The 20,005-nt window shown below is 49.4% G+C and overlaps 1 protein-coding gene across 2 annotated transcripts in view; it reads left to right on the top strand.

The window, feature by feature from the left end:
- The first annotated feature begins 2,791 nt into the window (after positions 1-2,791).
- Positions 2,792-20,005, top strand: part of Tbx5 (T-box transcription factor 5) — a 42,019-nt gene continuing 24,805 nt past the window's right edge. The window contains exons 1-6 of one of the 2 annotated variants that reach the window (XM_051176543.1): positions 2,792-2,972; positions 4,637-4,731; positions 6,707-6,826; positions 7,605-7,752; positions 10,810-10,962; positions 17,238-17,329. In XM_051176543.1, coding sequence (XP_051032500.1) covers positions 2,826-2,972; positions 4,637-4,731; positions 6,707-6,826; positions 7,605-7,752; positions 10,810-10,962; positions 17,238-17,329 — 755 coding nt within the window. In that variant the 5' untranslated portion in view covers positions 2,792-2,825. Of the gene's footprint in view, positions 2,973-4,636; positions 4,732-6,220; positions 6,313-6,706; positions 6,827-7,604; positions 7,753-10,809; positions 10,963-17,237; positions 17,330-20,005 lie in introns of those variants that run through there. The other variant, XM_051176544.1, reaches the window with a different exon arrangement.

The following is a 20,005-nucleotide window of genomic DNA, read 5'->3' on the forward strand; positions in this document are numbered from 1 at the left end:
CTTTGATCTTGGTCTCCCATCCCAAGGCATCTTCTCCCCCAAGTCCTAGAGAGCTTGGGGGTGGGTGGGTGGGTGTGATGAGTCTGGGGTGGAGGAGAGCTGTCAAGGCAGCTAGCTAGTCCTGGCTCTGCATGGGGCCAGGCAGGGTCACACTGCTCTCTGTCTGAGGTCAGCAGTGGAGACAGAAATCGGGCGAGGCTGCACAGGCCCTTGGGTGTGTGCACACGCCTAATGCATCCAATCTTGGTTCTCTGCATGGCCAGGCCATTGAAATTGCTGGGCTTCCCTGAGAGAAGCTGGTTAACTTTGCCTTGACTCCTGTAGCTTTCCTTCTTCCTTTCTTTCCTCCTTCCTCTCTGACTTTCCTTCCTGCGTCTCAGCGAAGCCAACTGAGATGATGGCAGGAGGGTGGGAAGGGAGTGGGGGTAGGGAATCACCACATCTAGAGTGAGGGTCCTGTAGCGTTTGGGGCGGTATCTAGTGGGAACACAGACAGGGTGGTGGAGGAGTGGGGGAGAGAAAGGAGAGAGAGACAGGCAGACACACAGAGTTGGGGAAGCAATGGCTATACTTTGTAAGCATCCCAGCTGAGTTAGATTGGGGGGGAGAAAGGGAGAGAGGGAGGGAGGGGGGAAGGAGGGAGGGAGGGAGAGAGTGAGAGAGAGAGAGAGAGAGAGAGAGAGAGAGAGAGAGAGAGAGAGAGGCTCATACCTCAAATTCTGGAATTCTAACCCCTGAAAGCGTCTCTCTGAAGGCAGCTGGCCAATTCCCAAGGCTCTCCCAGGTCCCCAACTCGCCAATTTTTCTTCTCCGGGGGTGCAAGGGCAGAGCAGGGCCCTGAGATCGTATGGTATGGTTTGGAGTTGCCCCCGGACCTGCTGTTTAGTTTTGTGTTCTTCTGAACCCTTCTGGAGCCTGACAACTTAAAAGCATTTAGGCTAGCGAACAGCCAGCGAGCTGTGGAGGAGGTGTGCGCTAGAGGTGGGCAGTCGCTGGGAGGCTCCCGTGCTGGGTACTTCTTCGTAGCAACAGTAGCAGCTAGCTTGGGCAAGCAAGCAGTCCCCAGCACAAACTCCAGAGTCACCATGCCCACACCCCCACCTGGCCTCCGGCTTTCCTGCTAAGAGGAAGAGGGGTGGTGGTGAATGCATCCCGCTGCAAAGACCGAGGTAACGGTGCAAACAGATGGCCGGGCGGGAGCAGGCGGCTGGGGAAGCGGAGAATGGCGGACTCCAGCCCGGTCTTGCATTCCGTAGAGTCTGGCTTGCAGAGATTTTATTCGGGCCTGGACCTTTCAAGGCGAGAGGGGGCCGGGAGGCTGCCGAGACTGTGGGAGCAGCACTGAGGCTTGCAAGGCACACGGCCTGGTTCTGTCAAACCACATCTTGCTCGCCTCCGCCATCCCCCCCAGCTTCCCGGGATCCTGGCAAGGGCTAGGGTGGGTTTCACCCCATGGCTGGCCGTGAATGGGAGAGCGTGTAGGGCGCCAGTTTTGTTTTCCTTTGTTATGAGAAGACTGTGGGGCTCCCATGGCAGTCTCCCCCAACTCCAACTCAGAGCACTGGGCCTCAGAAGCTGGCCGCGCCCCCATTAATGTCTCAGACCGCTACAACCAAGGTTGGGATCCAGTCTTCTTGCCTAAGAAGCCGTTAAAATTGTGTGTGTGTGTGTGTGTGTGTGTGTGTGTGTGTGTGTGTGTGTGTGTGTGTGTAGCGCGGGGGGGGGGATCACTTTCGTGAACTATTATGGTGTTTTGAGGTGGAGGCCGTGGCAGAAATCTTTCCTGTAGGAAGGAGGCTGATTGAAGAACTTCAACTGCTTCATCTTCCTCGGTTGAACCCCGGGGCTGCCCTAATAACTGCGTTGGTCCCTGGTAGCCCATTCAATGCTTGCAGCCCCGGATTTGTCTGGGACCGATTTTAGACTATCCAACCAGGAGCCAGGCCTGCAGTTTGAGTGAGCCAGCTCTGAGCGAAGCCTTTTGAGTTCCGTTTAGCCCGGCTACTCCACGAAGAAACGCCTTGCCCGCCCAGTTAGCCCCAGCCAGAGGATCTGAAAGAGGGAGGAAGGGTACAGCCCACCGGCTCGCACTGGAGAGCCAGCAGCAGAGCTGCTGGCCCCTCTCCGATCTACCTCCGGTTCTTCCTCGTCTTTTGTTTTAATTTAAAAACAAAACGAAACACAACTGGTCTTGCTTAAGGTCTGGAGAGGGGAAGACTTTATTTTTTTAAAGGTGGTTGCATCTTAAGGCCTGAATGAGACAGCGAGAGGTCCACTATTCTCCTTCATCCCGGTGTATCTCTTCAAGTCCTTCCTCCCCTGCCGTTTCTTATTTTTGCAAGACGCGGGTCATTCTGGGCCTTTTGCCTATTGTGGGAAAATAATGTCTCTTACGGGTTAAAAAAAAAAAAAAAAAAACCTGGTATGACCTCCTGAATTTGACAAAGACCATTTCTCAAAGGGGCTCTGGGATTTTGTTTTCTGTTTTGTTTTGGGTTCCTACCCGATGGCTTCCAAAAATACCGACGCCTTATCTTTATTGGCTCTTCCAGGAGTTCAGACAAATTTGACGGACAGCTCTCTTATCGCTCAGAGCCTGAGCAGGGGAGATGCGGGAGGCCTTGCCGCCTCCTCCCTGTCTGAAACGGGCATTTCGCAAGTGGTGGTTCTGGGTCGGAAAGTGAAATAATAAAAAGACTTTCCGCAGCCTCTTTCAGCTGGGAGTGGAGGGTCAAACGGCTGCCCCCATGTCGCTAGACACTCTCCAACTCTGTCTCTTGTCCTCAGAATAGAACCTCAGGCCGGCACTGGTCCCTGGCCACACCATGGCGGATGCAGACGAGGGCTTCGGCCTTGCGCACACGCCTCTGGAGCCTGACTCCAAAGACAGGTCCTGTGATTCAAAACCCGAGAATGCTCTGGGGGCTCCCAGCAAGTCTCCATCATCCCCGCAAGCCGCCTTCACCCAGCAGGTAAGAAAAGCCTACCCAGAAGCTCACAACGAGGCCTGAGCCAGGCTGGCTCCCAGCTAGAGGTTACTCCTCCTCCTTTCCTGGCTAGTCTCATTCAATCCCCCTCAATTCTACTCTATTCCAACCACTTTATCGAGGCGTTTATCTTTATGGCCTGCGTATTTTAGAAACCTATTTACATTATTGGAGAGCTCTCAATTATCCGACTATTTGGGGTCAGCAAACAATGGCTCAGATAATTCTCTCCCAGCTGCCCTGGGTATACCTTATTAAGGGTCGGGTCAGCGGCCGCTTCAGGCCGGCATGAGCGATGGCTTGACCCCCCTTAGATCTTTCTTAGCCTTCGCCTCCGCCTGCCGGCTCTGCGCAGCCCGCCGTGCCCCTCATGCTGCACCATTTATCTTGCTCTGGGGCCTGGAGGAGCGCCCTGACCCGCCGAGGAGAGAGCACACAGGGGCTGGGACCAGGGCACCGGAGCCCTGAGCTCCGCCTGCCTGGAAGCTGGTACGGAGTAGAGGGAGGGGAATCTCAACCTGTGCTCCGCGCCCTGAAACGGCAAGCGCTTTGGGTGCTCCAGGTGGATTTAAAAGCTAGGTGTCACCAGGCACTGAGCAAGGAGGCTTGACCAGAGAGATGGGTTTGATGCAGAAATCCTTCCTGGGAAGTTCGATCCCCGCCCCCAGGCTCTCTCTTTCGCTTCATGGTTCTAAGAGATTGTGTGTGTGTATGTGTGTGTGTGTGTGTGTGTGTGTGTGTTAATAAAAATCAGAGAGGATTAAGGATAGTTGGGGGAAATTTGCACATTTTTTTAAAAGGAAAAAAGTCCACTTTTCAGTAGATTAATAAATATTTCAAAATGAAGGTTTGTGTCTGACTGCTTTGGTATCAGTTTCTGAAAATAAGTTCCAGTGAAAGGGAAAATGTTAAAGTCTCTGGGGCTGCTCCAAGTCAAGGCTGGGCAGCAGTATGGTGAGGGCCTGCCTGGGAGGATTGCTAATATAGACACTGAAAATTAATCTTTGTGTTTTGGTCTTTGGGGGAAAAAGGAACATTTTAAAATTGAAAATTCCCATATAGTGGCCCACATGTTCTGGAATCTCAGTTCTTGGGAGGGTGAGGCAGGAGGATTGCCATGAGTTTGATACCAGTACATATGCTGTGTAGTTAATTTCAGGCCTACCTGGGCTGCAGAGTGAGACCTTGTCTCAAGTAATAATAATAATAATAAAAAGACTGAAACATCCTTGTATGTTTATATTCACACCCAGGGATGATCAACAGTAATGTATTTGCATAGATGCGTGTTTTGCATTTGGATGACTATACATGAATATCCTTGTGGGTTTTTCTAGACTGATTCCCCCCAAAACCAAATCTCAGCTAAGAAATGGATCAAAATTAGCTGTCCTGGTCCTCTATGGAGGAGACCAGTGGTGGGAGATGATTCCCTGGCCTCTAGCTGATGGAGGAGACAGCAGGTACCTTGAGCAGAGAGGATGCTGGTAGCAATCTCAAATCTGCTTAGTGAATTCTAGGCAGGCAGATGCCTTGGGTTGCTCTGGAGTTTCTATCACTCAGCAGAAGTCAGAACCCCCTTTCTTTGAATTCACAGGCTTGGGGGGGGGTAAGATGTATCACCATTTTTTTTTCTCTCTGTCTCTCAGGGCATGGAAGGAATCAAGGTGTTTCTTCATGAAAGAGAATTGTGGCTGAAGTTCCATGAAGTGGGCACAGAGATGATCATCACAAAAGCAGGGAGGTGAGCTTGCTCCTGACACAGGAGGGCAGTCATTGGAGGGGAGAAAACAGGGAGGCTAGGCAGGGAGAAGAAAATAGAACAGAGATAATAGTTAATCAGAGTCCGTTCTGGCTAAAGAGTCTTCAGCAGGATGGGGACCTAACACTAAGGCTTACCTCTAGGTGGGTTAGATACTCCTTCCCTGTCTTATAGGAAGATGAAAGCACACAGGAGCAGGAGCTATCTGAACAGGTGGGGGGGGGAGAGAAAGAGAGAAAGACGGGGGGGGGGGGGGGGAGAAAGGTGTAGAGAACGAAGAGCTTGAAGAAGGACTTTGAGTTGTTAGATTTAGACTTGATGCCTTGTCCCTATCCTATTCCCACCTTCTCTGACCTAGGATAATTCCAGGGTCCCACCCCAGGATAGCCAAATCCTGAAACTGTTGAATGTATTCACTACCTCTTTCGTTGTTTATAGAGAGCGGGTGAAGCCTTTGAAAGCGAGCAGAGGGCTCTTCGGGGCCCTGTACACAGACAGGGATAAACACAGCCGATCAGCCATTGCGCAGGGCTCGAAATCGCTCACAAGGGGCAGGAGTTTCAGCTAGAAAGGCTAGGCCTGGGGGAAGGGTGACAGAGAGGTGGAAGCCTGCCTTTGTGTTTCCCGGCCTGGGGAACCAACTCTTTGCTTCCCGAACGAACGGCGACCCTGTAGAGATCCCCAGCATCTGAGAGCACCTAAGAGGTCGGGAGTCTGGCTAGAGCCAGCGTGTGAACAGACAGAGGCCAGGCCAGTGGGCCGGAGCTGCCGGGTGTGTAAAGGCAAAGGGTGGAGTTGATTTTTCCAGATTCTGCGGGTTCTCCAGCCCAAGCCGCCCTCAATAAACTGACAACGGTGACGTTTATTATTTCTTGAAATTAAACAATGTCGGCTCCCCCGCTCAGCCCAAGGCCCTAGTGAACTAGAAGGCGGTGGGTCTGTTTATATCTGACATCTGAGGTCCCCTTTCCCATCCTGCCCAGCAAGGAAAGTCCCAGCCGGCTGCTGCCTTTCCCCCCCTCGCTGGAGCCGGGAGGATTTAACTATAAAAGGTTTGCAAAGTCAATTTCTTGCGCCTCTGCCTGCGGGTCAGGCGCTCTTCCTGAGGCAGATAAACACGAGAAGGTTCGGCCTCCTCGCCTCTCTTCTCACGCTGCACCAACCCAGGTCCAACGTCTTTTGCTGATGCACAAATCCTCGGATCCCCTGCTTTCTGAGGCGCTGTCCTCACCAGACCTTAAGGAAAAATTTCTCGTGGGGCCGAGGCATGGGGGGAGCCCTAGGAATCCGCGTTCCGCACCAGTTGTTTGCCATCAGCTTTCTAGTGCAGGCTTCGGCTCTCTCTAAAACCGAATCTGGAAGGCTTTGGAATTTCTTTCCTGAGTGCCTGGGAGTTTAAGCTCCCCAGGGAAACCTGCCAAGCTCCGGGAGGAGAAGTTACGTTACAGGTCATTTCTGAAAATCCCGCACTCTGGCGATGCGGGACTGGTCGCTAACCCAGCGAACTTGAGAATCGCTTTGGCAGCCACAGTTAACCTGCATCTCTAAGGGCAGAGGACTAAAGTTAGTATCTAAGGTGATGTGTTCCCAGGAGGTGCCCAGAGTGAGATGGCCGCTAGCTTTGTACTGAAAGAGCATCCTCCTCGCCCTCGTACCAGGTCCCCCAGAAAGTGAGTCTCTAAACATAGAAATCTATAAGCAGCTCCCCCAAGTCCTATTTTCTTCCTTGGAGCCTACGACCGACCGCGCAGCTGCCTCCCTTCTCTGAGTTCTATTCTCCTCCCAGTAACTTCAGGGGAAACCCGGGGTGGATCTCACCGGGGATGGAGTGGGGCCAGGGCTCTTCATTTCTCCAGGAATTGCTAAAAGATCAGGAGTGGCTCTTCTGAGTGTTGGAATTAACCACCCTCTTCTTTCTCTGTGTGTGTTCCCCTCTCCATCTCCCTCTCTTTCCCAGGCGGATGTTTCCTAGTTACAAAGTGAAGGTGACTGGCCTTAATCCCAAAACGAAGTACATTCTTCTCATGGATATTGTTCCCGCGGACGACCATAGATACAAATTTGCAGATAATAAATGGTAGGCGTTCCAGAGGGCAGGAGAGCTGGGAGGGAAGTGCAAAGTCTATCCCACTCCCTGGGAACTGTTATTACTATTACTATTGTTATTACTATTACATTGTTATCACTATTACTATTATTATTATCTTCTACTAAGGCTCAAGACTTGTGTGCCTATCCTATTGCATAAAAGGGGGCTGCAGCAACCAGCTCCCATTTCACAGGCCTGAACACTGAGGCTGCTGGGGAAAGCGAGGCTGCCCGTGTACTCAACAACCACATGGGCTGCACACTTTATTTTATTTTATTTTTGTAAAAAGAGCATTGTTACCAAATACTGAATATATTTCTGGGGGGCACAAAACCATTTACAGTTATTTTTTATGAGTTACCTGCTTTGAACGTGACTTTTTTTTTTTTTTTTAATGAAACTGCAAAACTGGCCTGAGGCTTTACTGGTGAAGCAGGAAGGTGCAGCGGTAAAGCCAAATCTGGGCTCCACGGCATTGCTCACTGCTAGGAGGCCAGGAGAGGATGGCTCCTTTGAAAGCAGCTTTTCACTTCTCATCAAAAATTTGTGGGCAGCAGGGGCTTCGAGGCCCCATATACTCCTGGCTCTGAGCTGGGGAAGGGATTGAAAGTGTGTGTGGGAGGGGGGAGGGGGGGTCGTTGGTTGGATACAATGTGGAGTGCAGGGTCGGGGACGGGCCCACAACAGTCCCCTTAGAGCAGACCTCTTCAGGCTGGCTACCTCTGGGCCATGGAAAGCCCCACAGCTCCTGGTGTCCTTCACCCAGGTCTGTCACCGGCAAAGCTGAACCTGCCATGCCCGGTCGCCTTTATGTGCACCCAGACTCCCCTGCAACTGGTGCACACTGGATGCGACAACTTGTCTCCTTCCAGAAACTGAAGCTCACCAACAACCACCTGGACCCATTTGGGCATGTAAGTAGCCTTACCCCATCAATGTGTGGGACCCGATCACCCTCGCTCCCCACCCCCTTTCCTTCTCTCTGGGACTCTATCTTTTGGCTTCTAAACATCTGTTTCTGTTTGTTTGTTTTGTTTTGTTTTTGGTCTGCCTCCATACTTCCCTAGTTCTCTCTCCAGGATTCCATTTACATAGCCCCAAGCTGTTCCCCCAACTAGTCGGGACCCTCCCAAAGGCTGAAATTATCAGCAAGAGCTGACAAACCAATCCCACCCTCTATCTTTCTGATCTGGAAATTCCTGTCCCACCTTTCAACCTCTGGTTCTAGGTTCTCCTCTTTGTCACATTCTCAATTCAGTCACACCCCTGGCCTCTTTTCCTTCTATTTCTCTGGCTCCATCACTCCCCAGCTGAGGGGACACTCCTCTATCTTCCTTGTGGTTTATCCCAGGGTCTGTCTTCCCCTTTCCCTGAGTGGTTGGAGATGGGCTTCAGGGTACCCTGTTTCCAAGCCCTGAATTATAATTGAAGGAGAGTTCTGGTCTCCTGCCCCATCTTTTATGGGTGGCAAGTGAAGCCTGACACCAGCACGTCCTTTAAGTTTGTTGTTCTTGGGTAGATAGATTTTCTTTTGTCTTACTATCCAGTCTCCTTTCCATGCTTAGAGGGGCAAAACTAGACCAGAATCCTAAATCTGGAGTCAGTTTAGCTCTAGGAGAGAGCCTGGTGAGTCCCCAGACAATATGGGATATAGTGAGTATGTATAGTGAGTGTGTGCAGTGAGTGTGGATCATTAATGTGGATAGTGAGTGTGTACAGTGAGTGTGAATAGTGAGTGTGGATAGTGTGTACAGTGAGTGTGGATAGTGAGTGTGTACAGTGATAGTGCCTCTCTCTGATGATTCATTGTTTTCAGTGGATTCCCAGCCCAGCCTCACCCTTCTTTACCCAGAACACAACAAAGCACTAGCTTTTGGGGGAGAAATAGCACCAGATCTCTCAATTGCTCTAACTTTGAATTCTGCATTCAGAGCTCTTTGCTACATGGTTCTAATGTGCTCATCTTTGGGAAGCTGGTACTCGAGGTTGCTTTTGCAAGAGGAAGTAGGGGGAGGGGGAGAGGATATGCCCTTCGATATAGTTTGTTTGGGGATAGGGACTCACCAGGGAGGAACTGGGTCTCTAGTTTAGGGAAATGAGGTACTGGGTAGGACAGACTTGGAAGTAAGTTCAAATGTTGAATCTGTTCTTTCTGGGTGGCAGCGACAGAGGCCAATTGGGTCCTGGGGAGGGTCACAGAATGGACCACTGAGGGGTTCTGCATATGGGGAGAAGGCTGGATTGTAACTCCAGTACATAAATGTCCTGGGGCTCTCATGGTGCAAGGTTAGAAGGTTTGGGGTTTCCTGTGGTTACAAACCAGGTACAATAGATTCAGGGTCCCTCGATGCCCTGCCTGTCTCCTTCCTCTGGCTGTACCCTCATGTTATTCTGTACCCCCTGTTATTCTGACAGTGCTTTTTGGGGTCACTCTGGGGTAGATATTCAGGAAAGGTCTTTGGCCCTATCAACAAATAAAGGGCACTTGGCATTTTTGTTTTGTTTCCTTTCAACAATCCAAGGAAAACGAGAAAAGTACTCTACTCCAACTTTTAATCTAGAGTCACCCTGATGGAATTAGAGGCCATTAGATCACCCTCTTTCTGAAGTCTCCACACTGTCCCTAGCTGTCAAAGCAATTTGGTTAAGCCGGGACGATGGCTGTGCTGGCCCAGGGGCTGTGGCATGTGGCAGTCAATCCAGGGGCCCCAGTGTGTCTGTCTCTCTGTCGCCACACCAGCCCAGGTCAGCCATCATCAATATAAGCTTGGGAGGTGTGTGTGTGTGTGTGTTTGTGTTTGTGTGTGTGTGTGTGTGTGTGTGTTATTAGAGATAGATGCACCCAGGCAGGAACCAAGGGGTTACATCTCTGAACCTTCCAAGGGCTTCGTTCAAGGGTTGGGCCAGGGATTCTGCTAGCCAGGGTCAGCAATGCAAATAATCAGAGACACCAAGTGGAATCACACTGCTGCTGGGGCTTGGGATCCTGTGGGGAAAGCAGGCCAGGTTCAGCATTAGAAAAGTTTTGGTGACTATTAAACAGCCACCCCATCCCACCCCCAGCATCAAAATATGGGCATCATCTGGGCGGCAAACTGAGTTTTATTACTATGGATGCTTATGCAGGAGTCCTGACTCCAGCCACAATATGCAACCAGGGATCCTCCTCCATCTCCTAATAATAGTAATGTGATTGTGGCAACAGCCACTGCAGCAGAAGTAAGCCCCACCCAGAGTACCCCTGGAAGGGAGAACACAATACCCCTCCTGTAGATCTTAGAGCCCCAAATGTTAGAGAAAGAAAGCCTCCAGGTTAACCAGCCTGCCTCACTGCCTCAGTCTCTCTCTCTCTCTCTCTCTCTCTCTCTCTCTCTCTCTCTCTCTCTCTCTCTCTGACTCCTTTTCATTTTCAAAACAAAGGGCCTAGGTTTGAGGTCTTTCTGCCTGGAGTTTCATCAGCCCTTGGCCTTCCTCAGGAGTTTGAGGAGGTGTGTGTGTGTGTGTGTGTGTGTGTGTGTGTGTGTATGTATGTGTGTATGCACACATGTTCTTCCTGTCCCTGGCAGCCACACTGCTGTCCGGCTTTCCCAACCCCCTCTGGGTCCCGCCTCCAGACTTGCCAAGCTCCTGTTGGGGCGGGAAGTGCCCTTATACACAGAGTTAATTTATTAAGCAAACTTTATTAAGAATTCTGATTTACTGCCGTGTGTGCTTTGGGTGGGTTCCTGGAATATTACCTTGACTTTCTTATATGGAAATTGTCATTTTTGAAATGTTTCTTTTAAATGAAATCACTGGCCCCTTTTCAAAACAGAAGAAAAAAAAAGGCTTTTTTTTTCCCCTTCCTGAGAGCCTATATAATAAAGCTAATTGGCAGTGCAGATGGGGGAGGAGCAAGGATCTAGCTGGAAACAAAGGGAGTTTTGATTTTCCCCCCTTCGGACAATCTCATTTTCTCTGTTATTTTTTAGATTATCCTGAACTCCATGCACAAATACCAGCCCCGATTACACATCGTGAAAGCAGACGAAAATAATGGATTTGGTTCAAAGAATACTGCGTTCTGCACCCACGTCTTTCCGGAGACCGCGTTTATCGCCGTGACTTCGTACCAGAATCACAAGGTAAGCCCCACTCTCCGGGCGCCTGCATCGGGGGGCGCGCCTGCTGGTTTACATGGACGCATGCGCTGGGGCTTCATCGTCGGAATGTAGTCCTTTAAGGCTGAGGGTGGGTCCACAGTCCTGCTCAGGCCTCAGCTTCTATTCTTTCCTCCAGGGGCTGGGCAGAGGTCGAGGTGGAGCTGCTTGCCTTATATTCATGGTGGGGGAGGGCGTCTCTCACCCACCCTTTTCTAGTTAGAACCAAACTTGTCTCGCACTTAAAATTGGTGCAAGCTTGTGGGAAAAAAAGGTGCTAGGATGCCTGGCTAATGCTACCGTTGGAGGGGATTGCCCTTTCTCTTGAGACTAGTGTCCTGGTTTTTAGAGGCCCCTCACGTGGCAGTGGGGCAGGTGGCTTAGCAGAGGCTAATGGGGGAAGGGGCACTCCATGTGAGCTCAGTGAGGGTCGACCCCCTCTCTCATAGACCCTGCCCCTCCTCATTCTGGGTGAAGTTAACTGTAGGTTTTCAGGCTGGCAAGGCGGGCCAAGGAAGGGTCATAGGCAGGTTTAGTTCCAGGTTGTCCAGTGGAGGTCATTCTGGTGCTCTGGTGCTGGCTGGGTGGTAGAGAATGCCTCAACCAATCCTGTTACAACTCATGGCCTGTAGTCTCTGAATCCAGACTGTAAGTGGCCTCACCGTGATGGATGATTCCTTCCAGATCTAGGGAGAGCTTCCTTCCTCTGCACCAGAAGAAACCCCAGCCCCCTCCCCAATACAATTACTTTTTAAAGGGGAAAGAACAGAGCTGACCCCAGCAACGGCAAATGGTGAGGTCAACTGCTGTGACTTAGCAAAGTCTACCCTGAATCACACTTCCAGAGATAGGCTTCCTCGTGATGCTGCAAACCCAAACCCTTGGTTAACTGTGACCACTATTTGCTTAAAGACTCCCAGACTGGACACAGGGGCACAGATATATCTGCCTCCCACTCAGGCAAGCCTAGGTTCATAGAGGAAGCGTCTCTCTCTCTCTCTCTCTCTCTCTCTCTCTCTCTCTCTCTCTCTCTCTGTGTGTGTGTGTGTGTGTATAAAACAATCTTTCAAAAGTGGGTCCTTGGATCCTTGGCATGTTCCGAGTTCTGTCATGTTAATGTTATGACATATGCACCATGTGCAATCTGTGGACATCTACTGCCCCTTCCTTCCCATCTCTGTCTTTAGGTTCATAGCACTTTATTGTTTATTTGTTTATGTGTATGCTGGTGTGCCAAGCACACATCCTGCCACTGAGTTGCATTTCTGGCTTCTTGAAGACTGCTTTGTCTTGTGTGACATGTGGACATACCCCCGCAGGGTCATATTTCTCTGTGTGTTTGTGGGGTAGTGTAATACATGTGCTATGGTTTGCTTGTCCAGGCCAGAACACAAGAGATGAAAGTCAGCTCTTTCTTTCTACCTTTTTGTGAGTCCTGGGAATTGAACTCAGGTCTTCAGACTTGCAGGCAGGTACCCTTACCTGCTGAGCCATTTTGTTGGCCCACGTGTGAATTTGGAGCCCAGTGTAAAGAACCATGGGCTTAAATGTTCACAGACCTGCTGGTGTGGGTCTCCAGCCACGCATTTGGGCGTGTGTTTGATGTCTGCACAGAAATTGCACCCACAGGGATTGCTTCCTGTCTTAGTTGGGTGTGGGACTCTAGTTGAACTGCACAAGAAGGCCTTTTTAGCCAGGTGGAGAGATTTTGAACACATGGAAGAGGGGTTCACAGGAGACAAGTTTTTGCCCTACCCCCATCTTCCACCGGAATCACTCATTTTCTATGTGAAGAGCCCAAAGTGATACACTTATTTCCCAGCCAAGTTCAAGACCCTAGAAAACATTCCTCGGGTGGATATACGACGTGTGACTTGAATAAGCTGGGCCATGGTTTCTCATGATTTATTGTCCCAGCTGGAAGGGGTGTTGAGAAGGCTGAGGGCATGGGTAAGCCAGCTGAGAGGTTAACACTGTGTGGATTAAGGGGCCTACCCCGTGGAGGGGGGAGGGGGGGCAGGATCTGACCCAGTTTTCCCATCTGTAAAATGGGACTCACAACAGCATCCACTTCTTGAGGACCTTTGGAGGATTTTTGTAAGATAATCCCTGGGAATGGCAATGGCGTGGCTCTAGCTACTGGTTTGTTTTCGGGTTAACTCTGTTCAAATTTATTTATTTAGTGTGTGCGTGTGTGTGCATGTGTGTGTGTGTGTGTGTGTGTGTGTGTGTGTGTGTGTGTATGTGAATACTCTGCCTACCCACCATCACTCTTTGGTTATATTAAAGTCTGAATGACTGGCATTTTAAAATTGGGTCTATCATTGTGGTTAAAAGAAAGTAACTAGGGTCTCTGTGATCTCCTGGGTTCATTGCCAGTGAAGATCTTACTTGCTTCGTTTTGGATGAAAGAGTTTGGGGAAAATATTCTGGGTGAGTGGACAGTCGGGAATACCTGAGGAATGCAAGCTGCTGTTTGGGAAGGGGATCAAAGAATTCAGTGTGCCAGGATGCTTTGTCCAGGTGAGCCAGGTGCAGATAGGGATGGATGGGTGTGTGGCAGGGTTCCTTCCTTAGGCGATAAGGCACACACATAACCATTCAGCACAGGATTCTTAATGGCCAGCCATATTTCCTCAGCCCAGCTGTGATCTTAAACTGGATTTGGGAGTTATTTCCCCAGATGTTTGACAGCCTGAAAAAAAAAAAAAAAGAAAAAAAAAAAAAAGATATTTAAAAGCGCAACTCTTCCCTAGCTAGCTAGGATGGACGTTCACTCCAGGAAACACATTTTTGTTTGGATTTTCATAGCAGTTGTCAGCAGCTCCCAGAACACTGCCTAGAAATATGTAGGTGTTAAACACAAGCCACTCAGGCATTTCATTTCCCGGCGGCTCTTACAACAATGGCTGTGTATGCAAGCATGCTTATCCCCCAATGGTAACTGACTTTTCCATCCTGACATGCTTTGCTCCCGCTCAAGTCCTAGTGTATGCAGTCCATATTTATGAGGTACTAGCTTTCTGGTCGGGACCAGGAAATGAAGCCCCTAATAGAGAGACATAATTAAGATTTTTTTGGCCCTTGTAGGTTGTGTTTTTTTCCCCCCAAAAGCAAGAATTTGCAACAATTATTTTCATTAATTTTTACAACCGCTGTCTCACCAGTTGGAGCCTGCATTTATATTTGCCCCCCACCCTTCCACTCTCTCCCTCCCCGGATATCCGGTTTTATGCTGATTTTGGAAGGGAGTGTATTTGTATGGTAAATAGAAGTAGGTTTCCCTGGAGCTTTTTGGTAGGCTCAGGGCTTCCAGGTGTGTGGATTTGGGGGACTCATAAGCTGATATGCAGCCTATAGTTTATAGACTGGTTTATAGTGTATGAAGCCGTGTGCAGAATAAGATATTTTGCCATCTAGAAGGGTTTCTCAAGGGTGATTCTCTGTGTGTATGCACATGTGTGTGTGTGCACATGTGTGTGTTGTGTATACCTATGGGGGGGTGTGCACATGAGTATGTGTGATTGTATGTGGTATGTGTGTGCATATGTGTGTGTTTGCCTATGAGGTGCATGTGTACAAATATGTGGATGTGTGTGTGTGTATTTGCCTGTGGGATGTGTGTGTACAAATGTGTGTGTGTGTGTGTGTGTGTGTGTGTGTGTGTACTCTGCACACAACTGGGAGTCAGATGATAACTTAAAGGAGTGAATTCTCTCCTTCTCTCCTATCAGCCCTAGGGATAGAGCCTAGATTGCCAGGCTTGGTGACAGACACATTTACCACCTAAGCCACCTCATTGGTGCCACCTTCTCTTTGAGACAGTCACTCAATTGACTAGACTGACTAGCTAGTGTGTTCCTGGGGCTCCCACTATCTCTGCATCCCTGGAGTCTAGTGTTAGAGGCAATCTACCCCTGACCCATCACCCCAACTCTCTACCAGCAATGCATATATCCTGGAGGTAACCCTAAAAGAAGGGAGGCTTGGACGTGGTGCCATGCTGAGCACTGGGAGCAGTGTGTGCAAGGCCCTGAATTCTGTTCCCAGCATTACCGTCTGCTCAGCCCCCATTTATAATTACTGCTATCATGTGTGGTATAAATGTGACCGTGTGTGCCATAGCATGGAGGTCAGAGGACAGTTTCTGGAGGTGGGTTTTCTCTTTCTGCTTTTACCCCGGTTTTAGGAATTGAACTCAGGTCTCCAGGCTTGCTGAGCAGGTAAGCCATCTCATTGGCCCTAAGAGAAGTTTTAGTTTTACCAGAAAAATGTGAGTATGTGTGTGTGTGTATGTGTGTGTGTGTGTGTGTGTGTGTGAGAGAGAGAGAGAGAGAGAGAGAGAAAGAGAGAGAGAGAGAGAGAGAGAGAGGTTGGAGGGAGGGAGAGGGTGCTGCATTGGTTTGGAGGACAGAGGGCAACTTGTGGGAGTCAGTTATCACTTTCCTATTCATATAGGACCCAGGGATTGAACTTGGGTCATCAAGCTTGGAGGCAAGGTTCATCTTTTGAAGTATGAGTGCCGCTGGGTGGATGAGTCACAGACAAATACTCAATCCCATCCATGAACTCTCTAGTTTTCCATGAGGGAGTTTTAGTTCAGGACTAGTTTGTTCTAGAACCTTCTCTCCTTAAAACCAGAAGGTAGACTTTGGTTTCAGAATGCCCTGTGGATGTCAAAAGAGTTTTTCATCTTATTATTAAATACCAAGTGGCTTTGGCATGCCTGGATTCTCTTTGTCATATAGAGTCGTGAGCAATATTTCTGAATAAAATACTTTTAAATAGAAAGGGAGTTGATTTAAAGAAAAAAAATCATCGCTGGGCGTAGGGGCTCATACCTGTGATCCTACAAACCTAGCACTTTGAATTACCTTAGGCTGGAGGCCAGCCTGGGCTACATAGTGAGACTCTATCTCAGGAAAACAAAGTAAATTTTTTAAAAAAACAAATCTTAAAATTGAGCTGGTTCTGCAAAGTAGTTGTTGCCCAAACCTGAGGTCTGGAGTTTGGATCACTGGCAAGCACACAAATGCTGAGCTGGCACATTCAGGTACCTCTAGTCTCATTACTCAGGAGGTGAAGATGGGAGCCTCAGGGCAACTGGATAGCTGGGCTAGTTGAATATGCAAGCTCTGGGCTCTTGGGAGAGATCCTGCCACAGCAGATACTTTGCAGAAAGACACAGGAGGAAACCTAGAGTCAAACTTTGGGCTTTCATGTGCATGCCCCTAAACATGTGACTATGCATGCACACAAGCATGGGTACACACTTATGCACACGAACAAAACAAAACAGACCCCAATTTAAGCAAAGCACCATACAGATGCTCTTAGATGTGGCAGTGGCCCCTAGGGGGATTCCTGAGCCACTGATGGCAGTTATAGTGTCCTGGTGTCCTGGTTGTCTGTCATATGATTCTGTGTGTGACAGTTAAATTCGTACACAGCTTTTAGGATACACTTGTAGCAAATTCCATATGGATGCAGTCTGCCACCTGGATCCACTATTACGTTGACACTAATATAATATGTGTTGATGGCTTAAATTAAAGTGCTGGGCCTTGGACCAAAACATGAAAAACACACACAGTTCTGCTTCAGGGTTGTGACACAGATTTTAAAGACAGAGTTCCCACTTCCTTGCCTAGAAAACCGCAGAGGGTCGGAGCCACGGGACGGCTACCATGTGCGGGAGCCTCGGGTGCTGGTGTTTATTGTACTGGGCAGCCTTTTACACCTGGGCTAGTCAGTGCTGCCTGCAAAATGGTGAAATGGGGCATGACCGGACCTTTGAAAGCAATGATCAAGATGTGTTTTCCATGATCAATCAAGAGATTACTACAGTGTGCGGGGTATACAGCCACCATGTCAACACTCATGGCTTTCTAAGGAAGAACGGCCAAATGTTGAGGCTTCCTTTTTCTTTGAAATGCAAAATGCTCAACACACACATGTGCATGTATGCACACATGCACGCACACACACACACACACACACACACACACACACACACACTGCAGAATATGACTCCAATTAATGAATAAACCAAATCCAGGTTTCCCCCTTCTTTCTAAAACCATCTGACCTAGGGCATTTTTCAAAGCCTCCCCTAAGGGGGAGTCCCGGCACTGTGACACGCTGCATTGTGTCCTCGGGGTTGTCTGGACCCCCTCTTCCACATTTGTTATGTACTCATGTCCCAAGGTCCTCTTGTGGTAATCAAGTGTGAACCAACTTGTTCTCCTTCGTCCTCTCAGATTACACAGCTGAAAATTGAGAACAACCCCTTCGCTAAAGGCTTTCGGGGAAGCGATGACATGGAACTGCACAGGATGTCAAGGATGCAAAGGTAAGAAATGGGGGCCACATGCACCCCACAAATCCCCCCAGCAGCCAACAGAGCCAGAGATGCCTCATTCCCTTCTCTCCGTCTCCGTCTGTCTGTGCTCTCTCTCCTCTCTCTCTCATAGCTCAATCACTTCTCTATTTTTTGAGACACAGTGTCTCCCTGAACCTGGGCTCCCTCATTCAGCCTGGCTGTCTGGCCATTGAGATCCAGGAATCCTCATGTGTCCCCCCTCCCCCAACTGGGATTGCAGGGAAGCCTCACTGCACCTACCTGGATTTTATTTTTGTTTCCATGGGTTCTGGGGATTTGAACTCAGGCTCTCATGCTTGTATGGCAGGCACTTTAAGGAGTGAGCCATCTCCCAGGGCCCCAGCCTTTTTCTGATAAGCTTTGTGATCTGGACGGTTGCTTCCAGGCAGCCCGCAGTGTGAAGGCCTGGGTAGGAGACCAGAACCCAGCTGGCCAGGGGTCTCCTCTTCCTCCTGTCCATCTCCTTTTTCCTCTCATTCATCTCAGAAGTGAACAACTCCATTTCCTGGGGGTGGTGAAACATAGGCCAACATGACACCAGGTGTGGTGTCCAGGGCACCTCATGGGGGAGGGGCGTGGGTGGGTTGAGAGCCGGTGCTAAAAAATCAATTGCTAGTTTTACATATCCTGTGGTTGTAGTCACTGATTTGACAAATAGGAAGGGTTAGAACAAAGGTAGAGAGGGAATTGGGTCTGATTGAAATGTGAACACGCAAGGCAGTTAATCACTTGTTCTCTTAACTTCCGGCTTGACCCACCACGTGAGAAAAGAATTACAAATCACACCTCCATCACACCAAGTGATTGATCAGATGCGTATGCATATGCACATGTGCACGTGTGCGTGTGCACACACATACACACAAATACGTAGGCATGCATACACAGGAACACACACACATGGATACACACATACATACTCTCTCTTTGTCTCTCTTTCCCTCTTGGTGGGTTTAGTGATTCAAAATAAAATAAAATCATTGACGACACTCTGGAAGAGAAGAAAAGGGAACGTCAGTTAGATTTAGGACATGGTCATTCGAAGAAGGGCAAGGGGCCAAAAACAGAAAAAGGGATGAAGGTCCCATGTTCTTAGAGTCAAAATATTAGTCTGAGAATGGTGTGCTGTGAAATTAATTTAATTAAAAATATTACTTGATTTGTATGAGTGTTTTCCCTGCACATGTCCCTATGTACTGTGTATGTTCAGTGTTCATGGGGGCTAGAAGAGGGCGTCAGATCCCCTGGAGCTAGAGTTACAGATGGTTGTGAGCCACTATGTGGGTGCTGGCAATCACATTCAGGTCCCCTGGAAGAGCAACAAATGCTCTCAACAGCTGAGCCATCCCTCCAGGCCCAGGAATATTTATTCAATATTTTCCAAATGCATTTTTAAGTTGGCACTTGCTATAGTTCTGGGGTCAGAGGAGTCTGTGTCAACAAAAATCCTATCTACGCAGTGAAGAATACAACTACCTGAGGCCCCCAGAGAGCCAAGTTCAGAGTCAACATCCCATGCTCATGTTGGCTTTGCTGCAGAGGGAAGCCTTGTTGAGAGCTACGTGAAGGTCCTACCTGGATTACCTTGTAGAAGCACAGGTCACCAAAGGGTCTTAGCTTCACTCACCTCTTCTATCCTTCCCACCAGCGCATGATGGATTGAAGAGGTCAGGAGGCAACCTCCTTCCCCAACCTCTCAATCTTAAGGTATCTCTGTGCTGAGGACCGAATCAAGGGTCTTGCACACAGCAAGTCCATGCTGTACCGCTGGGCTCCCCTCCTGGTCTGACTCTTCCTGACACATCTTAGCATTCAGCATCTGTCTCCTGTCAGACTGAACTCCAGCCATCACCCTTCTTGACAGCTGCAGCCTCTTGACTTACACTGGCTGCAGCCCCCTTCTCCTCTGGAGTCTTCTCTGGACAGTCCCACAGAAAGTCTTGGAAAACACAACCAGACAAGATCACTGTACAAATGAGAATGCTCCAGGTTCCTGTCCTGTGGAGGGAGGTCCCGCAGACCTCTTACCACTGCCCGAACACAGCCTTCCTATCAGGCCCCTCTGCCTCCTGGTTCTGTTTGTTTGGTTCATGGTAAAGGAGGTGCCCTGGAACTGCTTGCTTTTTCTTGTTTGTAGCGCAGGGGCCTGTGTTCAGTTTGCCCCTGATCATCCCCCCCCCCCCCAGCCCTTGCCTGCTCTCTTCCTTCCTTTAATAGACTTCCTTGCTGGATGGTGCTCGTCAGAAGCTCCCAGGAGCAGGTGTCAGAAATGAAAAGAGACACAGGTGTTTGAGAGCGAGGGCATGCGAATGTCCTAACGGGCCCTCCCCACCACCCTGTTCCAGTTTGAGTTGGTCTCTTTCTGTTCAGGTGTCAGTGGGGAGGGGGGGGGCGGAGGGAAGAGGGGACCAGTCACGACTGCTTGTCATGTTGGAGTCAGTCTCCCAGCCTAAGAATCATAGGTGTTTGTGGTGAGGAGTTGGGTCAGGAAGGCTAGACCTCCTGGGGGATTAGGCAGGATGTGCCATTAGCCAGCTCTTTGCAGGTGGCCTTAGGGACAGTGGCGGAGGAAGCAAAGTGGCTGACTTAACAGGGTTTCAAGGTCAGTCAAAGCTGGGGTTGTCCCTTGCTCTGTGCCACTTGCTG

Source organism: Phodopus roborovskii, unplaced genomic scaffold, assembly GCF_943737965.1.
Source record: "Phodopus roborovskii unplaced genomic scaffold, PHOROB, whole genome shotgun sequence".
Lineage (NCBI taxonomy): Eukaryota > Metazoa > Chordata > Mammalia > Rodentia > Cricetidae > Phodopus > Phodopus roborovskii.